Source organism: Maniola hyperantus, chromosome 7 (genome assembly GCF_902806685.2).
Source record: "Maniola hyperantus chromosome 7, iAphHyp1.2, whole genome shotgun sequence".
Taxonomy (NCBI): Eukaryota; Metazoa; Arthropoda; class Insecta; order Lepidoptera; family Nymphalidae; genus Maniola; species Maniola hyperantus.
Window position 1 is genome coordinate 3,453,523 of NC_048542.1, and position 19,755 is coordinate 3,473,277.

Consider the following 19,755-nt stretch of genomic DNA (forward strand, 5'->3'; position numbering starts at 1 on the left):
ACCCTAAATTTTTAACTGTTTCTCTATCATTACGAAATCTAAGAAAAATGCATTTTGTTTACTTTAGTTTTTTTTCAATAAACTTTAAGTATGGGGTTGCGAATTAATGTAATAATTTAATTGTTGTTTAATGTTTAATTATTACTTGTTTAAAAATAAAATTAACTATTTTATATTTCACTTTTTTGTGTTCTGGCGTGTGTTTATTCAATTATTGGACGAAATGAATATAATAAATAGCTGCAAATCAATTATTCTACGTGTGTAGAACATTTAACTCAAATACTTAATAAATATATTATAAGTCCCGCAAATTGCTATTGCGCTGGAACCATGTCTCATTAACATCCAAATGACGTCAGCCGGAATAAAAATATACCATCAGCATCAGCTCGAAACTTCAGTCTAGTGCTGACATCACTAAAATGTCGGTCACGCGCATTAGCAATTTTCGGGACTTATAACACCCACCATATTGCTGATATAATATAGTAAACTAGATGATGCCCGCGACTTCGTCCGCGTTAAGATTTTTTTATTATTCCGTGGGAACTCTTTGATTTTCCGGGATAAAAAGTTGCCTTGTCAACTTCTGGGATGCAAGCTACCTCTGTACCAAACCCATACTAATATTACAAATGCGAAAGTGTGTCTGTCTGTCTGCTAGCTTTTCACGGCCCAACAATCCAACCGATTTTGATGAAATTTAGCACAGAGTTAGCTTACATCCCAGGGCAAAAGCTACAAAGGCTACTTTTTATCCCGGAAAATCAAAAAGTTCCAACGGGATTCTTAATGGCCCATCCATTTAACCGATTTATATGAAATTTGGTACAGAGGTAGCTTGCATCCCGGAAGTTGACATAGGCAACTTTTTATCCCGGAAAATGAAAGAGTTCCCACGGGATTCAAATAAAAATCTAAATCCACGCGGACTAAGTCGCGGGCATGATCTAGTTTCACATAAATTGGTTAAACTGATAAACCATTAAGAATCCCGTGGGAACTCTTTGATTTTCCATGATAAAAACAGATAAAAAGTTGCCTATGTCAGCTGGGATGTAAGCTACTTCTGTGCTAAATTACGTCAAAATTTGTTGAACTGTTGGGCCGTGAAAAGCTAGCAGATAGACACACTTTTACTTTATATTAGTATGGAAGTATGGATTAGTATGGATGAGCCACTTGCATTTGTAATATACCATCCCCCTCATGCCACTTAACTGAATTGCATTTTACGGCCGAAATTAATAATCTTCTGTTCTATAAACTAAAATTCTAAAATAATAACCTTTAGAAGGAAATAGCGGATTTGTCATTGTCTCTGTAGTTGAGACCGACAAAACGTCATATAGGTATGAGTGACAGAGACAACGCTCTACAAAGCCGAAATGTCATTCTAAAGGCCGATGTACATTATTTTCTGCCGCGTACTGTAATTGGCAACGTTGTTAGTTATCAAAGATTGTTTGATCTTTTTATATTATTATTATTTCAGCCATCAGGAAATAGTCAGCAAATCGTCGGTTAGCAGTCAATAGGCAATATTTCGCTATTTTTCAGGAGACTAAAAACTGTTTTTATTTTGGCAAAACTTTTAATTTACAATAACTGTTACAGTGGTTACCTACTGTCTTGAACTACGAAACTGCCAGCGCAGTATGAAATAAGCATGAAGTGAAATCATCAAAACAATTTTTTGGAATAATACAAACAATAGGACTCAATGTTGCCAATTTACAGTCAATATGTCGCAACCACCAAACTTTGACTTGAGCAAGTCAAGAGTAGGTATTGTTTGCTAACCGACCAATCAGAGATGATTGAGATCGTCACATTATAGCCATCAAACTTTAATGCTACAAGAGCAGAAACACACTTCCAAATTGAAATACCCGACCACAACCATGTTGAGTAAAATAGATGTTTGTGGTCATAGGAATTACTGAAATGGAGTGGAGTATTATTTACAAGTGTGTTTCCAGCATAATACTTGTGTGATGTAAAAAGATTGTGCTTATTATGTTCGTTTACAAAAGCAAACCAGTTTAATTAATCAAACATGGCACATAAAATTATCAAAAAATAAAAACATTTGTTTACTAAAATCACAACAAAAACTACCCTTTGGACCTATATGGGAAAATGCCAGTCTTTTCTCTCTGTCACCATTCGGTGAAACAAAAAAGCGCCCGAAAACTATTTCGTAGGTAATTTTTTATTTGAATAATGTTAACAAAATAATTTTCAACCTTATTTGGTCCCATTTCAGACCTGAATAGTTTGGATAAAAACTTTACGTCCCTTGGTCCAAAGGTGCAAAATCAAATTCAAAAAATTCAGTGCACTTTACAAAGCTATTATAGAGAGGTTGAAACCCTGTTCATTATTTAGAATTTTGCAGTCATTATTAATAAATTAATTTTATTATGCATTTTTATTATTATTAATGAGTAAATAAAATAATATGAGATAATAGTAGAGTAGAGTTAACGATTGTAACATGCTGCAGATATTTTTTGTACTTCTTAGAATTGTTTCATTATTTGTTTGCAACATAGAATAAAATAGTGATTCTTAGTCTAAAATTAACATGTATTTATAATGAGGTTAGGGCCTTGTGCAGTGAGTCAGTAATTCAAACTTCCCATCTTACTAAAACAAGTCGCATTACTAAACATAATATGATTCACACTTTGAATAAGTAATTGATAGGAGTCCATGCACACTACTCTATTTGATAAGGACTTGAATCACATTATTTTGTTATCATACAATTAGACTTCAAAATATTCATAAATATATGTATTATAATATATAACTCACCAGCTATAATATAATATGTACATAAATTGAACAAACTAAAATCAATATGGCAGATCAATAATGCAATAATCTACAAAATTATAATATGTACAACAGCAGACTTCACCTTCGATCTATAAACATACAAAACTAAAATAAAACCAACATAATATATCCACCATTCATTTCAAAACTATAAATTAAAATCAAAACTTAATATTAAGCTACTAATTGTAATAATCACAAACACTCGATCCTGTCACGCCCGGTGGTATTCACTCAGTACAATGGACTACGTACATCAAATTAAAGCTCGGAATAATGGGGGAGGGGACGGGGCTCAGAACTTGAGCTTGGGCTTGAGCTCATGCGCGCGGCCGCCCCAGTCCAGGCGGTAGCTGCGCGCGCGCCACGAGATCTCGGGCTGCAGCAGCGCCGCCGCCAGCAGCAGCGGCGCGCAGCACTCGCTCCACAGCCACGCCAGCAGGAACTGCGCCTTGCTGAAGGGCGGCGCGCCGTGCTGCACTGCGCGCAGCATGAGCCAGTCCGACAGGAACCACAGCAGCACGTGCACTAGGAAGAAGGGCAGCGGCTCCGCACCAAACAGCCGCGCCGCCGCCCACGCCGCGCCCGCGCCCAGCGGCACGCACTCGCTCAGCGGCTCCAGCAGCGCTGTCGTGGGCACCATGGCGATGCGCAGGCGCGCCCAGCGTCGCAGCCGCGCCTGCAGCGCGCGCACAGACTTGTCGCCCGCGTTCTGCAGCGCGGGCTGCGACGCCACGCGCATGCGCCAGCCGCGCGCCACCACCGCCTTGGCCATGAAGTAGTCCTCGGCCAGGAAGTCTCCGAACGCGGCCAGCCCGCCCGCCTCCTCCAGCGCCGCGCGCCGCACCAGCGACGACATGCCCACGTGGCAGTTGATGCCCAGCAGGTCGGCGCTCAGGTACAGGCGCGCCTGCGCCGTGCCAAAGTACACCTTCTCGTAGGTGGCCGCGAAGCCCTCCGCGTCGTGTGCGAAGGGCAGCTGGTGCACGATGGCCACGTCGGGCGCCATGTGCTGGACCATGTCCAGCAGCGTGTCCTCGCGCATGCGGATGCCCGCGTCGCTCACCAGCACCAGCGGGTGGCGCGCCTCCAGGTACGCGGGATGCATGTTGTTGATCTTGGGGTTGACACCGACGCACTGGCCGCCCGCAAACAGGCGCGCCGCCACCTGCGGGTGCTTCTGCATGAGACTGTTGACGAGCATCACGGCCGGGTCGTGCTCGTTCTCCACGCAGAACAGCAGCTCGTATGTCGGGTAGTTCATTGTGAAGAACGTCTCCAGATTCGAGAATAGGTTGGGGTCGACGCCGGTGAGCGGCTTCAACACCGACACGCCGGGGTACGGCTGCTCCGGCGACGACCGGTCCACGGTGCGGTGCAGCTTCCACTTCGAGTACGACAGAGCCATTATATGAATTAGCCACAGACAGATCCACGCGATCATAAAAAATATTGCAAAACCATACACTGTGTACACCATAGGGATCATAATTGTAAAATTCTTATGCCTTTTTCGCGTTCCGGCCACATAATATCGACTGGCTTTAGTGTTCGTAGCCGTGCACTACGATGCGACCGTAACCACGATATGATTAAATGTGAAATGCCAGAAGGCCGAAGGCGGGCGAGGTACGCGTACGAGAATGATTCAGTACCATGCGTTATCGCGACACTATACTACTCCGTATTTCTCATAATATTTCGATTAGATAAATCCCATAAAAATAATACCATAAAACACAACCAGTCATTAGATCCCCCGCCCGTCATTTCCACAGATTAATAGGGATACTACGTATGTCATTTCCGTCATTTCCATTGAATCTAATCTAATCTATGGCACAGATCTAGATCTATGGTCACCGACCAGAAAAAAATCTATGTCATTTTGCATTTTAAACAAAAATTATGGTGACCACACATGCTTGCGGCAAACAACATTCTGAGCAAACATTGACAAACACCACAGAGTACTTTTTGGCTTCCGTTCCCAAACGATAAAAATAGAGCCCTATGTTGTCACTCTGTTGTCTTTCTGCCTGGCTGTCCGCGTGTCACAGGTCTCAAGCTCGTAGACGCAATGAGTTACAAACCTGGTAAACTGGTATATGACTCGTACTTGACCGGTTTTTATAGAGTGTTTCGCTTGCAGCCAATCAGACTCGTCCATACGCTTGTTAGTACTTGTGGAAGTTTGCTGTTTGTCCCAAGCATATGTTGCCTCCATAAAAAACAGCAGCACAGGATGTTTTTAGGTTCCGTACCTTAAAAGGAAAACTTATAGGATCACTTCTTTGTCTTCTCTGTCTGTCTGTTTGTCCTACTTCTCCATGACCTAGAATTATGGAAGGACCTGCCTTTAAGGACTATTAGAAGTAGCCCTATTGTGACACTTACTGTTAGAGCGAGATAGCTAAATGCATTTCAGCTCTTATTAGAACGTGACAAAATGATTATGTTTTGTCCTTATCACCGTAGCCACTTTTTTTTGTTTGCCAAAATGTATTTGCACGTGAGATTTTGGCAAACAACGTGAAGTGAGGTTATGTTGACTCAAGTATTGTAAATAAATAATTGATTCGTTTTGTTGTTTTTGAAGTTATTGTGCAATGGTGGGTTGCAGTATATGGCTACAATACCCGAGCGATCGTAAAATAGACGGGATAACATTTCACAAGTAAGTACCTCTGCTTGAGCGAGATCCCTCTCGCTCCCTCCCTCAGTCCCCTGAGGGGCCACGCTAGTTGCATATCTTGACATATCTGTGATATCTGCTGTATCTAATATCTGTGGCATAGACATTTAATTCTATGGTCTACCGGCCTGGCCTACCCAGTGCCGTCAAACCTAAAAAAAAAATATCTGGCGCCAATCGTTTGAAGACAAACCACGACAAAGACAAACACTGTTCTGAGACAAAGGAAAGTTGCCTGCGAACTTTTATCACCTTTTATGATTGCGAATTGCGGTTAAATCTTCATATTTTTTCGAAATGGATGTTACAAAATTGTTAATTTCATTTAATTTGTTAAGTTAATTTAGTTTATAGTTTGTCCAATCCGTCCAATAGTTTAAGCTGTGCGTTGATAGATCAGTCAGTCAGTTAGTCACTTTTTCCTTTTATATGTATAGATTAAAATAATAATTGAAAGTATTTTGAACATTTTAACATCGTGAGGAAACCTGCATACCTGAGAGTTCTCCATAATGTTCTCAAAGGTGTGTGAAGTCTACCAATCTGCACATAGCCAGCGTGGTAGATTATGGCCAAACCCCTTCTCACTCTGAGAGGAGACCCGTGCTCTGTAGTGAGCCGGCGATAGGTTGATCATGATGAATCATTCTCTATCACTATTAAATAACAGATGAGGGTAGATATTTCTAATACCGTATCACATAATTTATCACAGTAAAAAAAACAAGATTATTATGATTTAATCAAGATTTAATTTATAGCGGTAACAAAAACAAAAGTTCAATTCTATTACATACTAGCTGATGCCCGCGACTTCGTCCGCGTGGATTTAAGTTTTCCAAAATCCCGTGGGAACTCGTTAATTTTCCGGGATAAAAAGTAGCCTATGTGCTAATCCAGGGTATAGACTATCTCCATTCCAAATTTCAGCCAAATCCGTCCAGTAGTTTTTGCGTGAAGGAGTAACAAACACACACACACGCACGCACACACACACACACACACACATACAAACTTTCGCCTTTATAATATTAGTCGGGATTTCAGAATTAAAATGATTACATACCAATCAAATTTAATATTAATCAAACATACCTAGCCTTTTAGCAAACAAAATTTTTGCAAAATATTTTGCAGAACTATTGCAAGCAACAAAAAGCTTAATTTGCTACAATCCGCAGAAACAGACAAATCGGTATACACGAAGGATTACATTAAAGAATAAAAAATACAGACAGAAGGCATATAGCATTTTTTTTTAAATTTATAGACTAGCGCTTGGCTGCAATCAGACCAGGTGGCAAGTGATGATGCAGCCTAAGATGGAGCGCGCTTGCCTAGAAGATGCCTATTCACTCTTGACTTGACTCGCTGGCATCTACGATCTGTAAGTGTGAGCGAAACAGACAGATAACTCGACGACTCAGTTTAAAATGCGTCGACTATAGCAAATTAGGCTTTTGGTTCCCTGTATATCATGGACTTCCGCAAACGCCTGCTTCTATACAACATATGTATGTCACGTTTTTATTTAAACCGTAAAAAGTAAAATAATTGTCACTAATCACTTTTACAGTTCCCGGAAGGAAATATAGTAGTACATCGACTTTAGAAAGAGATAGTGGTTTCGTAGAGCGTTGTCTGTGTCGTTGAGAGTTGAGACTGACGAAACGTCATAGGTAAGAGTGACAGAGACAACGCTCTACGAAGCCGAAACCTCTTTCTAAAGGTCGATGTACATTTCCTGCCGGCCACTATACTAGTCAGGTTAGTGATCACATATAATTTGCCACTATTTCAAATTATCACTTAAGTAGTTATGTATGTATCATTATGTTACCTGACTCTTAAAGCGATAGAACCATAGATATACTATTTACAGCATACTATGTAAATAATACTAGATAATATATAATAGATAATATAGATAATAGATAATATCATTATTACTAGATGTTGCCCGCGACTTCATCCGCGTGGATATATGTTTAAAAAATCCCGCGGGAACTATGGATTTTATAGGACAAAATATTAAGATAAAATTTATTTTCATTCTAAATTTCAGCTAAATCTGTCCAGTACTTAGTTTATAAATAAAAGATAATGTTATAAACATTATCTTTTATTTATATTTATCAGCTCATATTGCTATCAGTCCTTTTCACTTGGTTTGCCAATCTTTGCGGCTTTGTCCTTCCCCGGTATGCAAGCTATCTCTGTACCAAATTTCGTCAAAATCGGTTGAACCGATGAGCCGAGAAAGGCTAGCAGACAGACAGACAGACAGACACACTTTCACATTTATAATATTAGTATGGATGAATTTACATAAAATTTATTTTCCGTCCTTTTTTAGCAATATTAAAAAGAAAAAAGTGCAGAATATAGGTACTGTAAATTTAGCTTAGAGAAAGACATCAGAATCGATGCCATACATTAGTATTTACACTGGCCACTGAGTTTTAAGGTGAGTGTCCACGTAGAGGTTCTGAGTGTTAAGGAGAGTGTCCACCGTCCGGCTCCCGTTTGAGCGTGCACTAGCTCTCCTCCTGGCCGGACACTTGCGCCAGGAAGATCTGGTGAGGCTGGTGCGGCGCCTGTGACGACACCTGCAATTCAATACGGTATTTTACACCATGCGAGAAGAAAAATGCATAAATAAGATACTATTATCAATAAGCAAACGAAAAATGACAATTTCAGTTAATAAAATTATACCTACAGTGAACTTTATAATTCATTTTAAAGATCCCACTTTTAGGGTCTCGTACCTCAAAAGGAAAAAAGGAACCCTTATATTATACTTCGTTGTCTGTCTGTCTGCCTGTCCGTCTGTCGTGTCTGTCAAGAAAACCAAGAAAAGAATAGGGTACTTCCCGTTGAAATACAATCATGAAATTCGGCAGATAGATCTTACAGCACAAGTAAAGGAAAATTCCGTAATCCGTGAATTTGTGGTTACATCACAAAAAAAATGTATTCGTAAACAAATAATAGTATTTTCAATTTTCTAAGTAGTGGGGTTTTATAATAAAGGCCTTTATCTGTACATTCTAAAAGTGATTTTTATTTATTTTTATGCATAAAAGGTTTTCATTTATCGTGCAAAATGTCGAAAAAAATACCTGAGTATAGAATACTAAAAAACCCTAGGTGCACTGCGGCTTGGCCGGTTTTCGACCGAACGAATTCTGACTGTGACGGTCGACGGATGGGTTGTACTTTTATTTTAGTTGGATAATATACAAAGGGGTCTATCATGATGACCCTACGCCCATAGGTACACCCAAGAGTGGTTGTTTCAGGGCGGAACGACGCAATAAGCCGATGAAATGATGATGATGATGATTATATGTTCCCTCATCTTTGCCACTCGTATACCTATTCTGTGGGCGCGCTACATACTTGTATGATCTGCGGCGCGGGCTGCTGCGGGGCCTGCGCCTGTATGACGATGGGCTGGTTGGGGTGGTTCTGGACTTGCAGCCGGATCATGTTCAGCTGGGCTTGCGTTAGTTGGATCTGGAACACATTTTAGAATAATACTTACAATTTATCTCACAAGTGCGCAAAGTGGAAAATGAAAGCTAAGGTGCAAACTTAGTGTCTAACTAGGGTTGTAAATAATAATAATAGTCTCAAAATCAAAGTTTAGGTATATGTACTTATTTTATATTTTTATACTATATACGGTAAATACGGTAAATAATACACTTAACATTAATGCTAAATAAAAAATAAAAAAAATAAACATCTTCGCATTATTTCGCCTTTCTAATGAAATATGTTTGGGGCACATCGGTCAAAGTCTATTACGGATGCATAGAAAAATTCATTTTTTGTTGTTAATTCCGTTGTACACAATCTCTAAACTAAACTAAAATGGCACGTCTAAATCTATAGCTATCCTTTTCATAATGTTGCTTGCGGAAAAGGATAGCACTAAATTTAGACCTGTTAATTTAGTTTAGACATTGTGTACAACAGATATCGGCACCATTAAGTATTTATATTATAAAAGAATATATAAATTATTTATACTATTATTATAATTGTATAATTTCTAAATTTCTGATCTGGTCTAGTGGGAGGCTTCGGCCGTGGCTAGTTACCACCCTACCGGTAAAGCCGTGCCGCCAAGCGATTTAGCGTTCCGGTACTATGCCGTGTAGAAACCAAAGGGGTATGGGTTTAATAAAAACTGCCATACCCCTTCCAGGTTAGCCCGCTACCATCTTAGACTCCATCATCACTTACCACCAAGTGAGATTGCAGTCAAGGGCTAACTTGTATCTGTATAAAAAATAAATGAAAATTCTCACAGGAACATTCTGCACCTCTCCGGAGGGGCTGACGATTTGCTGCATCAGCGTGACGGGCTGCTGGCCGGCGCTCACCGTGGCGGTTGGTCGCGTTTGCTGTCAACAGTATCAGTACCCTTATATCAGTACCCTTATATCAGTACCTACCCTTATTATAAATGCGAAAGTGTGTTTGTTTGTTGGTTTGTTGGTTTGCCCTTTAATCACGTCGCAACGCGGTGCAATGGGTTGACGTGATTTTTTGCATGACAAAAATAGTTTATTTCAGATAACTTAAGTTTACGGTAGCTGTAGGAGGTTGGAGCCTTCTTTTAGGAGTGAGCGAACTACTCCTGTGATATAGATAGTGTGATATACTCATGAGATAAAGACCTAGAGAGTGACATAGGCTACCTTTTATCCCGGAAAATCAAAGAGTTCCCACGGGATTTTTGATAAACCTAATTCCACGCGGACGAAGTCGCGGGCACCAGCTAGTTAACTATAAATTCACTTTTCATGGTGTACTGTATTCTATTAGCTAAGCCATCATTTAATACCTATATTGAGAGGGTTGAAAAAAATATAATCCGCCATTTTGTGGCAGCGGCCATCTTAGATTTACAAATAAAGTACCTAAATAAATAAATAAAGTAAATTAAGTAGATTTAGAATGATACTGAATAGACATAGTATTGTCATCAGAACTAAAGGAGTGTATCAAATTTCAAATTAATCAGTCAAAGAGGAAGGGGTAAAAGTTCAAATTACTGTACATCGACCTTTAAAATGAGAGTTCGGCTTTGTAGAGCGTAGTCTCTGTCACTCAATGACAATGCTCTACAAAACCGCTATCTCTTTCTAAAGGTCGATGTACATTATTTTCTATCACGTACTGTACTAAATTAGTAAGCAAGCTAAACAAAACCGATTAATAAAAACAATACGCCTCGGCTCCACTGCACTCTGCGAGTGTGCATTGCGCATTAAGGTGTATCGTTTACCGTCAACTGTGGCATGTCTGCGGAGGACGACACCACTTGCTGCACCATCACGTTGGGCTGACTCGTCGACGTGGTCGCCGCCGGGCTCGGCGACTGCACTGATTGCTGAACGGACGGACAAAGTACGAGGGTCATTCAATAAGTAAAGAGACAAATTCTATAATTTTAAAACTATTCAATGAATGTGTACAATCTTTTCAGGGGTGTTAGTTGGCAACCTTGGGATATGCTCTGATCAGCTGTTTTATCATTTTATGTCAACATAACCTCAAAATTTGTAATTCACAATGGCAAGTCCACTAGAAGATTGCATCGTAGAAGAGCAGCGCTCAGTCATTAGATTTTTAGTCGCAGAAGGTGTAAAACCTAGTGATTTTTTTCTAGAATGTTGATACAGTACGGTAAAAGTTGTATGAACCGAGCAAATTTTTACAAGTGGGTACGGTTTAAAAGTGGCCGAACCGACCGAAGTAGGTGATGAACCCCAATGTGGACGTCCAGTGGAAGTTACTGGTCCCTCGTTGCAATCGAGGATTGACGGACTTATTCGTGATAACAGAAGAATTACTGTTGAAATGATAGCTGAGGATGTTCGAGTAAGTGTTGGAACTGTTCCCAATGTCATTCAGAAGAATTTGAACCGTTTTTGAGCTATAGCCATTTGTCTCTTTACTTATTGAATGACCCTAGTATGTAAATAGGTGACACATTTTGATTTCACAATCAGGAGTTTTAAGATAATATGAGCGTAGATAAATTACCTATTTAATTTACATATTAAGTAAGTACCTGTACGATCTGCGTACACGGCTGCTGCACGACGAACTGCTGCTGGCTGTGCGACGCCTGCTGCTGCTGCTGCACCTAAGGATAGTAGCAGCTAGTGTTTATGGTCTTTGTTCATAATTTATTCTTTACAAATCTATAACATTATCAGAATTGTCTTAGTCTCGTCGTCTTGTCTTGCTTGGTCTTGTGTTGGTCGTGTTTTGGTCTTGTCATGATCGTGTCTTGGCCTTGTCGTCTTGATCGTTTCGTGGTCTTGACTTCCTTGGTCTTGTCTTAGTCTTTGTCTTGTGTTGGCCTTGTCTTGGTCGTGTTTTGTTTTGTCTTGGTCGTGTTTAGGTCTGGTCTAGGTCTCGTCTTGATCCTGTCTTTGTCTTGATCAATTAGTGGTCTAGTCTTAGTCTTTGTCTTGTGTTGGTCTTGGCTTGGTCGTGTTTTGTTTTGTCTTGGTCGTGTTTTGTTTTGTGTTGGTCGTGTCTTGGTCTTGTCGTGGTCGTGTTTAGGTCTTCTCTAGGTCTTGTTTTTCACTTGTCTTGGTCTTTTATAGAACTTAGTCTTTGTCTTGTGTTAGTCTTGGCTTGGTCGTGTCGTCTAGTCTTGGTTAGTCGTGTCTTGGTCTTGTCACAGTACACGTGTCCAAAGCAATATAAACTCACTGGTTCCGCAGAGGGTGCGCTTCTGTGCGGTGCGGGCGGGTCGTCTCTGGGCTTGCTGGGCTTCACCTCGTGGCGGGGCACGATGTCAATCAGAAAGTCGAACTGGTCCGACTTCGATATCGCCATTGCTATGTCGTTGCGCTTTTGAAAAGAAAACATTTACAAAGATATAAGTAGGTACATAGTTACATAGTTATTGCAATTCACGAGCGCGATTGAACTTTACTACTTATTATGCTTTCAAGCACATTGCATAAATGTGGATGCCTGTCGGACCCAGCAATCGCGAGCAAGCTCCCGCAAACACACGTTTACTTACTTATAACGATGCTATTGGACGACGAAGGGTCAAAAAATTTACCTTTTAAAATCGTCAGTCAAATGTTTTATTTCCAATATATCGTGAACTTTTACTAAATATAGGATTTTTTTGGATTTCTTCACGATTTTTTTTGGTGTTATCATATCAGTAATCATCAGTAGTATCCGCTTTTACTGAAATGTCAGTTATTTTGCTGAACATACAGTCATCTGAATGAGCGGCCACTTAGACCAGTAAGACCGCAAACCGGCTTTCTATGCAGAGACGGTCATCCCTAGCCTTCTGGTTACACCCTGTAGAATAGATACCTGAAGGGTCCTCCTCTTATTATCCTCGGTATGCGACCAGGCTCGCAACGTCAGCTCGTGTATAAAAATCTCGGCCGCCTTCGCGAAGAGTACGGGCGCCTCTGCGGATATCATCTTCACTTCCTCATCCAGCTTCATTATCTTCTTGATTCGCGCCAGTGGCAGCACTTGAGTTTTGAAGTCCTCCTAAAGAGTTTTGTTTGTCATATCTTTCCAGTTATACTGTTATTTATAACTAGCTGATGCTCGCGACTTCGTACGCGTGGATTTACGTTTTTAAAATCCCGAGGGAACTCTTTAATTTTTTGGGATAAAAAGTAGCCTATGCTACTTCTCCAGGTCTTAAACTATACTCATGCAAAAAATCCCGTCGTCCAACCAATAAACCAACAAACAATCACACTTTCTCATTTATAATATTATTACTAGCTGATGCTTGCGACTTCGTACGCGTGGATTTAGGTTTTTAAAAATCCCGAGGGAACTCTTTGATTTTCCGAGATTAAAGCCTATGTCACTCTCCTGGTCTTAAACTATACCCATGCAAAATATCCCGTCGATCCGTTACTCCGTTGCGATGTGATTGAAGGACAAACCAATAAACCAACAAACAAACACACTTTCGCATTGATAAGATGAGTAGTGATGTTTCGGATTGAGTATGCTGAGTAGGCCCTACTGGCCGCTATAGCGTCACGTCACCGGGTGGGGTGGCGAGCGCAGAGCTCCGCCTGACAAAACTGTTGTTTTATTAGGGTTCCGTACACGAAGGGTACCAGAGGGAGGGCACTAGAGCATTATTAGTCATTATTATTGGATCCTATCTGACATACAACAGAATGGTAACTACTAAGTAACCTCTTTTTTTAACGAGGTACTTGTGCTACAACGCAAACGGCAGAACGCTCAATCTCTTCGACACGGCCATGCTGATAAGATACTAACTAGCATCCTTGGGTGCCTCTCAAACTCACAAGACTGAAAAGAGTTGTTATCATTGGATCCTATCTCACTTACTAACGATGGTAAGGAGCCTTTATCATTCACTCAATCCTTGCGACACTTCCATGCTGACAGGTTAATTACTATAGCCTATGGAGAACCTCTTACAACTCAATAGACTGAAGCGATCTACTTACCGCATTGATCTTCTTGACGTCATCGTTGACCTTGGTCCAGAACGATTGCAGCGTGTTGTGTATGCTCTCTAATGGCGGGCCCTCTTCGATGCATTCAATGTCGTTGTCATCGGACCCAGCTGAAGTCCCTGCTTGGTCACTGAGACAAAAGTATTTAGATATAAGTAGGTAGGTATAGTTCCCGGCAGTTAAATAAATGCAAAAGCAGACGAGTGCGCGCTAGCGCAGATATTGTTCCACGCGCTCGTGTACTGTTTTCGGATGTAGCACTCACACTAATGCAGATGGCGGGGTGCTGGGCGTCGCGCGCCCCACTGACGGCAAAAAAATGCTATAGTGACGTGTCTTGCGGTTAAGTTCAAGAACGACAATTTAATTGGCGCGGACTAAAACCTACTTGGAAACCAATTATATTTTACGTCCACACCACGAACAGTAGGTACTTACTTCCTACCTAACGCAACGTATTTTTCAGAACCCGCTGAAAAAACAGAATAACAAATTCATGCTAATATTAAAATTGCGAAAGTGTATTTGTCTGTCTGTTACCTTATCTTTTTACATAATATCATCATAAGTAGGTAACTACCTACTTACCCAACTAATATCACTAAAATATTGTTTAGAAAATTAATTGCAATAAAGTAGTGCCATAACAATTTATTTTTAACGCATAAATTAATGAGTTGCGAATGCAATTATATGTATGATAATATGTATTTTCCATACTTTTCATATCGCTGAAATAATTTCAGATACAAAGTCGCGGCTAACTTCCCATATTAGCGCGCCACTTCCAGTGTGAAGTTAGCTTTATTATTATTATGATAAAAAAAACAATAATTTTGTCGATTTATTTTAACCATGCTCTAAACAATAATTAAGTGGAAATAATTAAAAATATGGATACATAAATAATTTATCACGAAGACACCGGACCGGGATAAAAAAAAAAAGATAGCGGGTTGAACTTACGCTGGCACAAAGAAGCATACGGACATCTTGTGTAACGAGCGGCGAAACGACGACCTCGGAATCACAAAATTTCTTTAATTGTTTTAGTTCTAATGTTTTGGGTCACTAAATAAAAACATTAGCCGCGAGCAAAGTTATTAAAAACACGGTAACCAATAATCAGAGTAATATTCGGAGATCTCCAATCACCAATTACTGAAAATGCGCCAGGACCACGATTCGTCCACCGATGACCAGTCACAAGCTTGACGTATGTTCAATGTTGTTACGCTACTTCCGCCTATTTCGGTGCTACAATTAAATTTAAAAGCTACCATGTTATCTAATTTTATAAAGTGACAATTTCTAAAAAAACGTCGTGATACATAGAAGTTTAAAAATCATGCATGTAATGATGCCAAAATTCTGGCTGCATTTCTGCACTGAACAGCCAGGCTGATCCCTTGTTGTTACAGTTACTGTTAAAAATAAAATAAATGCTTTAATGTAGAAACGGGTAACATTGGAATATTCGCATTAGTTTTTAGGATGTCATGACGTGACAGGTGGACATGGCAATCGGGTTGGGAATACCACACACACACCTACACAGCCCCTGCGTAAACCTGATGCGGGATAGCACGAGTGACGTGCAGGGCGTCCCCCGCCTTATATCCCGATTACCATCTCGACCTGTCGCATCTTTATAGTTTCGCTTCCGTAAATAAATTGGTATGTTTTATGGAATTCGGTGTTTCCGCAGGTTAGTAACCTCCAGAAACAATCATTTTATAATACACTAGCTTATGCTCATGACGTGGACTACACAAATTTTAAACTACTATTTCACCCCCCTAGGGGTTGAATTTTCAAAAATCCTTGTTTAGCGGATGCCTAAGTTATAATAGCTATCTGCATGCTAAATTTTAGCCCAATCCGTCCAGTAGTTTGAGCTGTGCGTTGATAGATCAGTCAGTCAGTCAGTCTAAGGCATTGTCCAACAATGGACAGGCTGATAATAATGAAGAACGCTTTTATCACAGGTTTGCAACTAGCGTGGCCCCCTCAGTCCCTCTCGCTCAAACAGATTTTCTTACTTGTGAAATGTCATTCCTTCTACACTTCACGTTGTTTGCCAAATACTGACGTACATTTTGGCAAACAAATAAAAATGGCCACGGTGATAAGAACAAAACATAATCATTTTGTCACGTTCTAACAAGAGCTTAAATGCGTTTAGCTATCTCGCTCTAACAGTAAGTGTCACAATAGGGCTACTTCTAACAGTCCAAGGACTGTCCAAGGACCAGTCCAGAACAAGTTCTGAGGCTTTTATCTTGTCAGAAATACATATTTTAAAATTGCTTAATTTTTTCCATTCCATCATAAGTATGAATGTTGTTATTTCCATTGAACCATAGATTCACAATTATTGACACATTTCTAAAGTTACCCATGGTCACAGTTATTATAAAACTATTAGTAGGATTTTTAATATGACTTACAGCAACACTAACCGGAAACAGACAGAAATGTCAAGAACGTCATCGATCGGCGTCCCGACAATAAAATGGCGGCCGCAGAAATACAAGTTGTAAATCAATCGAATTTAGCGAAAATAGAAAGGTTAGCACCATGCTTTATGTTATATACTAATCCTCGTATGTTATTAATGCTAGTTGAATAGTATTAAAAGAGTTGTACAGTGGTGTTAAGTGGTAATTTAGTGTTGTTGTGTTTGTGTTGTCATTGCGTTTTGTTTTCAGTTTCCTCAATGATCCAAGCTACAAGGAGATCATTGAGAACTCTTCAACATTTAATTCGCGACTATGCGCCGAACGGAGAATGCGGATGCCTTTTATCGACACCCAAACGGGTAAGTGTATATTCATTACTCCTGACTAGTGTGTACATTGTGGGATGAACACCCTCATGTTTTCAACATTATTTTTACACTAGTGGCCCGTGACTGTCCCTCCTTCTCACGGTTAAACCTCAAACTTCGAAGAAGTTGTCTATAGTTTCTGATATCTGCGCACACAGACTTCGCAGGTAATTCCAACTACTTAATTCAACAATTAAGAATCACCAGTTTATGATTATTTGAGTTATCTTTATTCTTAGGCCATCCTATTGTACATCATAATAAAATTATGACAAAAGTCAAAATGTTGTCTGTCAGCATGCTACCATAATTTTATATACAGGACTAATGAGTATCTTTTTAGGGTTCAGTATCACATACTTGTAATTTAAGAATTATAAACCCCTCATATAGGATCACTTTGTTGTCTGTCTGGTTGTTTGTCAAGACTGGTCACAGGAATGGAAACCTATAGGGTACTTCCCATTGACCTATGTTACACCCCTTAACTGTACCCAAAAGAGCTGATGACAGACCGACTCTGACTTGACCGCCGGTGGATAAGGTAGCTTTCCCAGTCAGTCCGTGCTAGACCTCTGAAGAGGGTAAACGTCTCTTGACTCTTCCAAATATCCGTGTTCTATTCCTAGTTTATTTTATTTTTCAAGTTTAATTGATTAATTAAAGTGTATTTCTTTTAGTTATTAAATAAATCTTTTTTTAAAAACATTTTCGAAAGAACCCTTATAACATTGGTGGCAGCGTAAAGGGATACAAATTAATATCCCTGGACCCTCTGTGTAAATCAGTGACAAAGTGAACTAATTACTATATCAAAGTGTCAAACGTGAAGTGAAACTATTACAGTGTTAGTAACATATGTGCTACTCTGTGTCCCTCTGTGTCCCTCTGTGTACCTCTGTGCCCTCTGTGTCCTGTCGAGGAATCTACCACTGAGCCATCGGGGCATCCGCAATCCCCGAAATGCAAGCGTCGCTGATCGCCGTTATCGCCGCCCACGTATTAATGTGAGTCGAGCTTGTTATTCAAAGACAATACATTTGAACTCGTCTTATCTCAAACATAAACAAATCCGTCTGGCCTCATATCAAATATGCCTTTCGATGTCAAGAGCCCAGAATCCGCTGAGCAATCTCCGGTCTTACAGAAGATAACAGTGAAACAGTCAAATATCGAGATGGAACTAAATGTGTTATTCAAGTTTGTGAAACCATACGATGGGTGCCGTGAAACTCTCAATTCATTCCTCATAAATTGCGACAATGCTATTTCACTTGCCAGTGATGTACAAAAACCTATTTTGCTTAAGTTCATACTATGTCAGCTAAAAGGGAAGGCGGAAATTGCTTGCTCCATAAAAGATTTCACCTGCTGGTTGCAATTAAAAAATTTCCTTAAGGAACAATTCTGTGAGAGGAAACATTACTCACACCTGCTAGCAGACCTACAGGAGAGCAAGCAAAGCCCGCTCGAGAATGTTAGCCAATTCGCGCTTAAGGTGGAGACTTGCCTGTCACAACTCCTAACGGAGATTTCACTAACTAATGCCGAATCGGTTCAATTAGCCGGTCGGTCTGCAGCCATGGAGGATCTCGCCCTCCATCATTTCACAATGGGTTTACTCCCTCGCATATCCACGATAGTGAGATGCAGGTCTCCAAGAACCTTGAACGAAGCCATTAATATAGCTGTATCCGAGGAGCGTATTCAACAGACTCTGTATAGGAGGTCCCAGCCCGCTGAAAACAAAGGTAATAAACCTAGAAATTCATTTACGCCCCTTCCAAGGCCGAACTTTGCGCAACGGCCCACTTACTCTCAAACCAATGACATGCCTGCTAAATCCCCGGTAATTTGCCGATACTGCAAAGCCGAAGGTCACATTTTATTGAATTGCAAGAAACGAGAATACAATAATAGCCGTTCTCGCAACTTTCAGGCGCAAGCCCCTGCTCGTAATCCCAACTCATTCTCTAGGCCAGGCCCCAGTCGTGTAAATTTCACGCAAGAAGAGAATATCGAATCTCGTGATGAGGTGGACTCCGGCTCTGAGAACGAGTATTCTCCAAATCATTTAAACGAATAAAGGTCCCGTCTTGGTGCCGTACGGGACACCAAAAATTTAAAATCGATGCCAAACCCTCTGTATCCATGTCAAAATCCTATGCATCCGTGTTGAGACACTCTGCACCCGTGACAAATATCTCCGTATCCGTGTCAAAACCCTCCGTGTCTGTGTCACGACCCTCTGTATCCGTGCCAAAACCATCTGTATCCGTGTCAAAACCCTCCGTGTCTGTGTCACGACCCTCCGTGTCCGTGTCACGACCCTCCGTGTCTGTGTCAAAACCCTCTGTATCCAAATCAGGAACCTCTGTATCCGTGAAGAAAACCTCTGTATCCGACTCGAAACCCTCTGTATCTGTAAATGAAACCTCTGTATCCGAGTCAAGAACCTCTGTATCCGTGAAGAAAACCTCTGTATCCGACTCGAAACCCTCTGTATCTGTGAAAAAAACCTCTGTATCCGAGTCGAAACCCTCTGTATCTGTGAATAAAACCTCTGTATCCGAGTCGAAACCCTCTGTATCTGTGAAAAAAACCTCTGTATCCGAGCCGAAACCCTCTGTATCTGTGAATAAAACCTCTGTATCCGAGTCGAAACTCTCTGTATCTGTGAATAAAACCCCTGTATCCGAGTTAGAACCCTCTGTATCCGTGAAGAAAACTTCCGTATCCGATTCGAAACCCTCCGTGTCCGTGAAGAAATCTTCTGGATCTGTGAACACAACCTCTGCATCCGTGACAAAACCCTCCGTATCCGCCTCGCAAGCGAAAATCCAGTCTGAAGTTCG

The 19,755-nt window shown here is 40.6% G+C and overlaps 3 protein-coding genes and 1 long non-coding RNA gene across 5 annotated transcripts in view; 2 read left to right on the plus strand and 2 right to left on the minus strand.

The window, feature by feature from the left end:
• Nucleotides 1-1,577: 1,577 nt before the first annotated feature.
• Nucleotides 1,578-4,644, minus strand: GlcT (ceramide glucosyltransferase). Its single transcript, XM_034970061.2, has one exon. It carries the CDS (start codon nucleotides 4,337-4,339, stop codon nucleotides 3,146-3,148), a length of 1,194 nt encoding a protein of 397 aa, XP_034825952.1. The 5' UTR covers nucleotides 4,340-4,644; the 3' UTR covers nucleotides 1,578-3,145.
• Nucleotides 4,645-7,987: 3,343 nt separating this feature from the next.
• Nucleotides 7,988-15,281, minus strand: LOC117983500 (nuclear transcription factor Y subunit gamma-like). The gene is made up of 9 exons (XM_069499804.1): nucleotides 15,037-15,281; nucleotides 14,062-14,200; nucleotides 12,923-13,108; nucleotides 12,293-12,433; nucleotides 11,640-11,714; nucleotides 10,851-10,955; nucleotides 9,868-9,963; nucleotides 8,951-9,067; nucleotides 7,988-8,154 (listed from the first exon to the last, which is right to left on the minus strand). Exons 1-9 carry the CDS (start codon nucleotides 15,060-15,062, stop codon nucleotides 8,083-8,085), a joined length of 957 nt encoding a protein of 318 aa, XP_069355905.1. The 5' UTR covers nucleotides 15,063-15,281; the 3' UTR covers nucleotides 7,988-8,082.
• Nucleotides 15,282-16,544: 1,263 nt separating this feature from the next.
• The window catches only part of LOC117983491 (zinc finger protein ubi-d4-like), a 39,855-nt gene continuing 36,644 nt past the window's right edge, over nucleotides 16,545-19,755 (plus strand). For both annotated transcript variants that reach the window (XM_034970058.2, XM_034970057.2), the window contains exons 1-2: nucleotides 16,545-16,641; nucleotides 16,782-16,891. In XM_034970058.2, the coding sequence (XP_034825949.1) occupies nucleotides 16,586-16,641; nucleotides 16,782-16,891 (166 nt within the window). In that variant the 5' untranslated portion in view covers nucleotides 16,545-16,585. The remainder of the gene's footprint in view (nucleotides 16,642-16,781; nucleotides 16,892-19,755) is intronic.
• Nucleotides 18,742-19,725, plus strand: LOC138402540 (uncharacterized). Its single transcript, XR_011236912.1, has 2 exons — nucleotides 18,742-19,093; nucleotides 19,433-19,725. It is a non-coding gene; the product is annotated as an uncharacterized lncRNA (long non-coding RNA).